The 10,158-nt window shown below is 37.7% G+C and overlaps 2 protein-coding genes across 2 annotated transcripts; one reads left to right on the plus strand and one right to left on the minus strand.

Moving 5' to 3' along the window:
- Nucleotides 1-2,712: 2,712 nt before the first annotated feature.
- Nucleotides 2,713-4,989, minus strand: LOC129250378 (uncharacterized protein K02A2.6-like). Its single transcript, XM_054890009.1, has 2 exons — nt 3,603-4,989; nt 2,713-3,464 (listed from the first exon to the last, which is right to left on the minus strand). The coding sequence occupies exons 1-2, from the start codon at nt 4,987-4,989 to the stop codon at nt 2,713-2,715; spliced, it is 2,139 nt and encodes a 712-aa protein (XP_054745984.1).
- Nucleotides 4,990-5,218: 229 nt separating this feature from the next.
- LOC129250379 (putative nuclease HARBI1) lies at nt 5,219-6,272 on the plus strand. Its single transcript, XM_054890010.1, has 4 exons — nt 5,219-5,666; nt 5,724-6,056; nt 6,115-6,201; nt 6,264-6,272. The coding sequence occupies exons 1-4, from the start codon at nt 5,439-5,441 to the stop codon at nt 6,270-6,272; spliced, it is 657 nt and encodes a 218-aa protein (XP_054745985.1). The 5' UTR covers nt 5,219-5,438.
- The last annotated feature ends 3,886 nt before the right edge of the window (nt 6,273-10,158 follow it).

The raw sequence follows: 10,158 nt of genomic DNA on the forward strand, positions 1-10,158 counted from the left end.
GTTTGGTTGTAATTCGGAGCAGTGGCAACGGGTACAGCTTTCTTTTGAGCCAGCCATAATGTCGCTTACTTTTTTAACGCTTGGGGCGGAACTGAACTGTCAAATTGACAGTGTTAGTTACAATGTGTCAATATTTCTTTCTGATTTGGATGCCATATGGAAAAAACGTAAGTGCAACATGTAAAAATTGTTTGTGAATTTTTTTGGAGTGGATTTTGGAACAGTGAATAATTTCTTACGAAATTTGAGAATTTAATGTGAAATCGGAATGAAATTATGTGTTCGTGGAAAAAACAATTTTTTTCGTTTTTTTTTGTTTTAAATATAAATGGATAATGGTTAAAAAAGCACCAATGCTTAATAAAACATATAAATTGAAGCGAAAAATTCATGGATGATCAGGAAAAAAGACGATTGTTTATTCATATGCGTTGATTTGAAATTTAAAAACAATCTTCTTTTTTCTTGATTTTCAATTTATATTTTATATTTACTCAAAAACAAATAGAAAAACAAAAAATATTGTTTATGTCAAAGCGCTTGAATAAAGAATAAAGAAATAAATAATATGAAAACCATATATTTTCTGTTCTAAACCATATCTATTCTATTTTAGTATGCCCAGCGAAGGGGGCCGGGTTTGCTAGTTCTTTATAAATAAGTTCTCTCAAACAAAAAAAAAAACTGTTATTGCAAATTGCTGCATACTATACTTCCATACATACGTCTACATGAATTTAAATGAGCGGGAGAGTGAATATTAACATAAAATAAGGAATATAAAGAATTAGCAATTGCACTTACATATTGGTGTCGACATAGCAGTCCAACGATGCGTAGAAGGCCTCCTCGCTGTGTGGTTGTTGCTAGATTTTGTGTGCTTTAATTTATATTAGGGTGTTCCTTTATTATGATAAATTCACTTATTTAAAATTCTTTTTTTCTTTTTCTTTTAATCCGATTTCTGTTCCATTTAAGGGAAAAACATTATATTTACAAAATATTTATAAAGTTGTAAAGAAAAATAAAAAAAAGCAAAAAAAACTATGTTGAGGGAGGTTAATAATGTTAGCATATATACATATATGCACACGAAAAAAATTAAGCAACAAAAATTATTTAACTATCATGATTTGAAAGTTTTTTCACAAAATTCTTAAAAATTGAATAACTATTCACTAGTTTCGATTTTAATTTAATTCAAAAGCATTTCGTTTTTTTTTTTCTTTTTCTTTTTCTTTTTTTTTTTCTTAACTGTGGCTTTTAACAGTTAACAACTGTTAATCATTGTATGTATATATATATATACATATATAATATATATATAAAGCGTTCGAAGAACCGCAAAAAGAAGCGCAAAAAGTTAGCTTAAACCCATAAACATATTTTCACAAAACACTGGTTTTTGAAAAAAAAAAACTTTTGGGAAACTTGGAAAACTTTGAAAACTTTTATACTGCTGTGGTACGTATGAGAGTACGCCTAGGTGTGGATGAATCCGTTGTGGCAGTGGATATTAACGGCCGACTGCCTTGAAGAAATTCTGTAAGGTGAAAGTATATACGCATATACTTGTATTAAAATTTACTTAAAATGTATTAACGAAAAATTTCGGTGGAAAAGAACCTTACCAAAAATGATGATGCCTTAAACGATAGCTCCAATTTATTCCTTTTTGTTTTACCGTATGCTAGGTTGTTTTGTATACGTGTGCACGCCTCGATGGATTTGTAGTGAATAAAACTACGTCGGCTGAGCTTAAACTTAACAGCCAAAAAGGGAAACTTTCACTACTTTCGTTAAGGTAATCATGATCGGCTGGGATATTTTCTCGCTGTGTTTAATTTGTATATAGAAGACATACATGTGTTTCGTTCGTGTGTATGAGCATAAGGATGATGGAAATTAGAAGAAATTAAGAAAATGTGCACATGTACCACGGTACACACCCCCCCACCTAAAGTGTTGGTGCGGTGTAGATTCAATATTTATTTGCACGTATATCTTTCCCGTGATAAACTCCTCTTTTTCCGCTGACTTCATCACTCAATTCATACATACAATTGCCTTTTACACCAATTACTTTGGCTTTAATGAATTTCGGAGAAAATTTGGCGCACAGTTTTTTCGACGCGTCACTCATAGTGAAATTTCTACGGTAAACGGTATCACCAATTTTAAAATTCCTGAACGTACTTCTCAAATTATAGCGTTTTGCTGAGTTATCAAAAGCCTTCTTAATATTTTCAATGACTGATTTGCGTATTAATTTAAGTCGGTCGGTTCTATCTACGACGTTCTCATCTAGTGCTTCCAATTTTCGTATCAGCACATATTCGCTTGCGTGTGCTAGCATTTGTTGACCAAAAAGAGCAAAATAAGGGGTGCATCCTGAAATAAATGAAACCGAATTGAAATAAGTGAGACCGAATTGAAAATAAGTGAGACCGACGCGCTTCCATCTAAAACTGCACTGCTTTATTTAATCCTTTCATTTCTATACAGAGTTGCATAATTTGCCAGTGTTACCTAAGTAATAAGGTGTAAGCAGTGTTGCATAACAACTTACATATAAGTTATATACATATAACTATAATTTATAACACTACTTCACCCTGAAAGAAAATGAGTACATAAAAGATAACTTAATATAACTGTATACAATACAAAAATTCATTGGTATACAAAATAATACAAAGCAACATTTTACGATTATTTACGAAAATCTTTCGCTTCATAGCGATTAATATTCTGTCGAGTACGTGCACTTCTGCGAAGTTGGAGATCACCTTGTGATGAGCTATCTTCCATAGGCTGCCCGTTCGGTTCTTCAGGTGTCGATGTAGAGTCGTCTGCTTTCGGAACCCAAGTTACCAAATCTGATTCTTCTTGAGAACTTACGTTGGTGCTAACGCTGGATTTAAGTTGGTTTACATGTCGTTTCAAGTACCCGTAGGAAGTCTTCACGACGTAGAGCATTTTTCCGAGTTGCCTTGTAATTATGCCTTGTAACCACTTTTCCCCTTTAGCGTAGTTTCGAGCGAAGATCGGTTCGTTTATGCAGAACTTGCTTTTGCGTGCTCCATCTTTTGTTTTTACCGTCGATGTTTCGAAAATCTGGCTTAACAAAGTTCGTACCGGTCTGCCATGTAGAATTTCGGCAGGCGATTTTCCCTCAGCGTTAGGCATGGAACGATATGTCGATAGGTACTTTGTTACAGCTGCTCTTAGCTGTAGTCCGTCGTCAACGTTTTTCTTCACGGCGGATTTGAACGTCCTAACAAATCTTTCAGCAAGACCGTTAGATGCCGGATGGAACGGTGCGCTAGTTAAGTGCTTAATACCCAGATGAGCGCAGAAAGTCTTAAACTCCTCTGATGTGAGCTGTGGACCGTTGTCACTTACGAGAGTGTTTGGAATTCCTTCGATAGCGAAAATTGCAGCTAGCGCAGAAATTGTATCAGCTGTAGTTGTAGTCGTCAGTTGAGCAATGAATGGAAATTGCGAGAATGCATCCACACAAATGAGTCACATAGAACCGAAAAACGGGCCTGCAAAGTCGACGTGGACCCTTTCCCATGGATGGTGTGGTTCAGGCCAACCTTCGTATTCTCGTGCTGGAGCAGGGTTTACAGCTTTGCATATGTCGCACTTTGCAGCGAGCTTGGCAATATCGTTGTCGATGTCCACCCACCATACGTGTTGTCTGGCTAATTGTTTCATCCTGGATGTACCCCAGTGACCATCATGAAGTAATTGAAGAACTTGTTGTTTCGAAGATGCTGGAATAACTACACGGGTATGTTCCGCTTGAAAACATAGAAGATTGTTAATTATTGTCAAAGAATTTTTCCTATTGAAAAATGAACGAAGATCAGAGTCTTGAGGAGGTAGCTTTTCTGGCCACCCATTTTTGACAAAGGCTGTAGCTCGGCGTAGAATGGCATCTTTCCCGGCGTGCTTTAAAATAACGTCTGGATCTATCGGCGTATTAATTGTTTTAACGTTTAAACAGGCTTCTTGTTTGTCGAATTCTCCATCAGGCCCTAGCGGTAGTCGTGATAGCGCGTCTGCATTTCCATTTTCAGTAGTTTTGCGATATTTGACATCGTACTTATATGACATGAGCGTTATGGCCCAGCGTTGCAACCGATGTGACGTCATTGTTGGTAATTGGCTGCTTGGGTTAAATATGCTAACCAGCGGTTTGTGGTCAGTTATTAACGTGAATGGTCTACCATAAAGATATTGGTGAAACCGTTTAACCCCAAAAATGATAGATAAGCCTTCTTTTTCTATTTGGCTGTATCGAACTTGATGTTTGTCAAGCGTCTTTGATGCAAAAGCGATTGGCCGCTCACTGCCATCAGGATAGGTGTGCGAAAGCACTGCACCAATGCCATAAGATGAAGCATCAGTGGCAAGCACTAGAGGTAATTGCTCGTCGTAGTGCGCAAGTTGCGTGGCGTTAAGAATATGCTCCTTAAGTGATGTGAACGCTTGTTGTTGTTTTGGACCCCACGTAAATGGGACGTTTTTTCGGCGTAGCATATTGATAGGGGCAGATATCTGGGAGAAGTTTGGTATAAAATTATGGTAATAGTTAACCTTACCCATGAATGCTTCGACCTGCTTGATGTTTTTTAGTGGCTTAAGATCTCTTACCGCTACCAGGCCGGATTCGTCTGGCAAAATTCCACCTGCGCTGATTTGTCGACCCAGATACTCGATCTTTTCCTGGAGAAAAAAACACTTTTGCTGTTTGAATTTAATACCGTTGCTTTGAAGAACTTGGAGAATGTTTTCGACGCGTTGCATGTGCTCATCGAATGTTGGCGCTGTGATGATGATGTCATCAAGATAATTGCCACACCCTTCGATGCCTTGTATAAGTTGCTCGAGATACCTTTGAAAAATTGCTGGCGCGCTGGCTATTCCATACGGAAGACGTTGATACTGATATAGCCCCAACGGCGTGTTGACTACCATGATTGCTTTTGAATCATCGTCTAGCTCCATCTGCAGATACGCGTCCTTAAGATCAATCTTAGAAAAGTTTTGACCGCAGCGAATTGCGTGAAATAGACTTTCACGTGTAGGCGATGGATATTGCTCTATATCTATTTGCGCGTTGACAGCTTGTTTAAAATCACCGCATATACGTACTGACCCATCAGTGGTGCGATTCACTAACACATTTTATCGATATTCGCTTTGTTATCTTTCCTTAACCACAATTTTTACGATTTTGCTATTCAGTAACCCATTTCATTACGAAAATCGACAAGACAAAATCAGCTGTTTGGTTAACCTGTCGATTATCGCGAACTAAACGACAATAATTTTGGTGTTGTTAAATCAAACGATAAAGAAGAATTAGTGATTTTAATCAAAACTGTGAAATTAGATGAAAAAAAACTTATTTAAAAAGCGTGAGTATGGCGTTTGAGTATTTGGCTTACGATTTATCGCGTGGAGAGGAGGAAGTGAGCCCTCAAATAGTTGATCGAAGTTTGCTCCGGCATGTGGACAATCCTTTCGATTTGGATGCAGGGGAGTTCCAGAAGTTATTCCGTTTAACTCCAGACTTGACTGAGGACGTAGTTTCGCAGCTTGACAGCCATCTGAGAGGTTCCAGAGTAACAGCGATTTCGACTGAAAAACAGGTAAATTTGGTAACATTCAAGCTAATTCAGTTCTAAATTCTGCCTTTATACAACTAGGTTCTAGCTGCACTGCGATTTTTTGCAACCGGGTGTTATCAACGACCCGTAGGTGAGCAATGGGGAATATCTATGAGCCAGTCGTCCGTTAGCCGTAGCATTCATCGGGTAACAGCTGCAATCAACAGCTCCATGTTTTGCGCAAAGGTGAGATTTCCCATGACCCAAGTGGAGCGGCAAGCGGCAAAAGAAATTTTTGCTTCAGCAACCTCCCCGTTTGTGGGAGGTACCATTGGAGCTATAGATTGCACGCACGTGTCAATTTTGGCCCCGAAACGTCATGAAGAAGCGTATGTCAACCACCACGGCTACCATTCGCTTAATGTCCAAATGGTAACAACATAATTTGTAAAGTATTCAAGAATCAAGATTCCCTTTTAATGTTTTACAGATATGTGATCCTACACTTAAAATTTTGAACGTAAATGCCAAATTTCCGGGAGCACGGCACGATTCATACATTTGGAGTTCCTCTGCGGTGCGAATGGTTATGCAACGGAATTTTGAAATTGGAAACCATAACTTGTTTTTGATTGGTAGGCTTTTTAATCTATTAATAAATATATTTAAATAAAAATAAGGGAATTAAAAATCAAAAATTCTCTGCAGGTGATTCCGGGTACCCTTTGGAGCCTGGGCTGATGACTCCTCTAACAAACCAACCGGAAGGTACTCCGAAATTCTTGTACAATGAGGCATTGTGCAAAGCTCGTAACCCAGTTGAGAGACTTTTTGGTGTTCTTAAGGCAACGTGGCGGTGCTTGTCTCAACAAAGGACACTCTTGTACGATCCAGGATTTACTGGACAAGTAGTTAACGCGTGCTCAGTTTTACATAATATTCGTTTAAGAGAAGGAATATACCAGACCGAAAATGAGTTCACAGAGCCCAGAACAAACGACGTTTTTGTAAACCAAGATGCACCATCCTCAACAGCAAAGCGCATCCAAGACCGACTGATTGCTAATTTTTTTACTTAAATACTAATATATTTTCACTCATAATCATTCCGCATACATATCTATGTGAACACTCGGGTATAAAAAGTTAAAACATTTTTATATTTATTGTTAAAACGTTTTATTGAACAAAATTACATGCAGATTCAATAAAAAATAAATAAATAAAAATTCAGTCTTTAACTTCAGTTTACATACAGTTTTAGGTTACAGGCACATAAATCTATATATGTATATAGGTATGCATAAGCGTATGTACACATGGTTTATAAATTCAAAGGTCAGTCTATTTGTAAAAACGAAAACAATACATTCTAATTCATTTAATTAATGTTACTTAACATTACCACAGCATGTTTACTTATAAAATTCAAATAAAAAGAAACTTCAGGTACTAAAATAAACATTATGTATATATGCACATAAAAAGGAACTGCGGAATTGGTTTCTAATCTACATACGGTAGATTGCATTCGTTAGATTGTTGAATGCTTCTACGGTAGCGCTTAATCCATTCCCCAATACGGCTATTGCCTCCGCCATCATTTTATTAGCCTGAGCAATTGCAGAGCTGCTTTCGGCTAAGATCTATTAAAAAATAGCAAGAACAATTAATAAAATGCCACTTTTATGTGTTGAAAATAAATTACCTTTAAAGCATCTGCTTGTTGTTTCGCGACTTCTACTGTTTCTATACTCGACTGGGCTAGCATCTATTAAAAAACAATCAGCAATGGACAAACATAATAAAATTATTTTACATTAAGTTCAAAAGACATTACCTTTAGTGCATCTGCCTGTTTTTCGGCTATCTCCAAAAATTTCTTCCGAGCATTACCGTCTTCTTCCATGCGCTTTCGTTTCAAGCTCGCCCGTGGTGTTCTCCTGTCTGAGATATGGGAATTACCTGACCTCAGCGTGAAATTCTCTGCCAGTGGCGTCCGTAAAGGCGACGGGGCTTCCAAAATCACCCTTTCATCTTCCACTTCGACACCCATTTGGATTACCTAAAAATTTACACACCAGTAAGTTACACTTTAAAACATACACTTCATACAATTTACCTCCTCCAGTGGAATATTTTCAGGGGTTGAATCGTGGCCCTTCATATACTCCTCCCCTATGAGAGCAGACACCCGCCTCTCGAATTCCGTTAGGGGCTCCTCACTGATAGGCCTGTTTCCCGTTAAAGCTTGTTGCCTTCGCCTATTCCGTGCTTTAATGCTGGTGCGGCTTTTTAAGTCCCGCCATACCTTTTTAGGGAAATTATTAACAACTCTCTACTTTTAAGTAATAACACAATATTTTCTTACCGTTTGCCATTGATTCACCGTCTTCACCGCTCCACCCAGACTATTTAATTTTGTTGCAAGCTCGCTCCACTTTTTATCGCACTCAAACTTACCATGGAGGCTGTGGAACCTAGATCCTGCTAGACCCGGGACTTCCATTAGGTAGTCAAGCAGGTGATTTAGCTGCTCGGATGTGGCACGGCTTCTTTTGGTAGCTGTCGATGTCATTCTAAAGCAATATACAAAAATTATTAATAAAACAATAAATTGAAATAAGCAGTTATTTTATTGTACTTACTTTGTACATATATTTTTGGTAAAAAACACTCACTGCATTTAATAGTTTGGCGTCTATGTTTTTTTGTTTCTCTTCTTCATGTTATTCGCTCATTCTGACATTTAATTTGACAAAGATGCCACTCTCTATCAGTTTGAATAAATAGAAGAAAACAGCTGTTCAGTGTTAGTTAACATAAGTTAGTGAATAGCACAATCGACAGTGCAATCGACAAATACTGAAGAGAAAAATAACAATTTTCGAATCGATAAGAGTTAGTGAATCGCACTACAGGTTTAGGTACAAGTACTATAGGCGATGCCCATTGCGAAAACCTGATTGGTTTCCAAATTCCGGCGTTTGTAAGTCTTTCTGCTTCTTTTTTGAACGCAGACATTTGCGAAAATGGCATTTTCCGGCTTTTGAAAAACTTAGGCGTTGCGTTTGCTTTTAACTGCACGGTAGCTTTGAAATTTTTTATTGTGCCAAGTGCTGGAGTAAACACCTCACTATACTTCTCACAAAGCGCGTCCACTTGTTTCACTTCTTTCTGGGTGATTTTTGAAATTTGCTTTATTTCAAACCCAAATTGTTTGAACAAATCCACACCAAAAAGATTGTCACCACTCTCAACGTTAGCTACCACAATATCGACTTGTTTTATTTTGCTACCACATTTCACAGTTGCACACAGTTCACCCAGCACTGGAATATGCTTTTCACCGAACCCGTATAAAATTCTTTTAGTTGCGCGAAGTTTTGGGCTATTTATTTGTTTATATGTATTTAAGTTCATCACCGAAATTGTAGCACCTGAATCCATTTGAAATTTTATAATAGGTCTATGGATAAGTTCGTGCGGTTTTACAACAGATGGCGTAACTTGATTATTATTCCATCGATCCACATTTCCAAACATTCATTGGAGAGCTACTGTCGTAAGGCACAAACGTCAGTATAAGTTTTTTATTTGAAGCGTAAACAACAATATTTTTACCACACTTGAAAATGTCGAATTTCGTGCCAAATAATGTGTTTTTGCGGGGAATTCTTTAATATGAAGAAAAAAGCAGCCGAAAGTCATCGTATCTTGGTGGAAGTTTATGGTGAGCATGCTCTAGCTGAGCGAACGTGCCAGAAGTGGTTTGCACGCTTTAAAAGTGGTGATTTTGGCCGCGCCGCCAAAGTTCATGGATACCGAATTGGAGGAATTGCTCGATCAAGATCCGGCTCAAACGCAAGAAGAGGTTGCAAAAACTTTGGGAGTTGATCAATCAACCATTTCCAAACGTTTAAAAGCCATGGGAATGATCCGAAATTCAAATTTCGAAAAAAAAACCGCACGAACTTATTCATAGACCTATTAATTTTTCCGAAAATTTGCAAACTAATGTAGTTTTTATTATTTTCTGCTTCTACAACTCCTGTTACACTGTGCACTGTATCGATATTGTGAATATGTTGATTTGCTTTTTTGTTTTTATTTTTGTTCTCGTGGAAGTTTTTGCTTTGTTTACTCATACACACTTGCACTATATGGCCTTTTTTACCACATTTGTTACATATTGCGTTTCTGAATTTGCAGCTTTGTCGCGAATGAGAACTGCCACAACCCGAGCAAGATTTAAATTTTGACAAATTCCCGGTAATGCAATTTGCGTTTGTTTTTTGAACATTCACAGCGTTAACTGGAATTTCTTTTTCACTCACTTCTTCTTTGATTGCTTGTACTGTTTTTGTTGTTGCTTCAAACGACTCAGCTATGAGCATGACGTCGGCAAGGGTAGGTTGTAATTTTTGAAGCCAAGCGGAGCGGACAGCGTCGTGTGGTGTATGCGTGATGAGCTGGTCGCGGATCATCTCATCGATGTTTGTGTGAGAGCAGTTAATTGCGGAGCACACGAACT

This window comes from Anastrepha obliqua, chromosome 6 (genome assembly GCF_027943255.1).
Source record: "Anastrepha obliqua isolate idAnaObli1 chromosome 6, idAnaObli1_1.0, whole genome shotgun sequence".
In the NCBI taxonomy this organism is placed as follows: Eukaryota; Metazoa; Arthropoda; class Insecta; order Diptera; family Tephritidae; genus Anastrepha; species Anastrepha obliqua.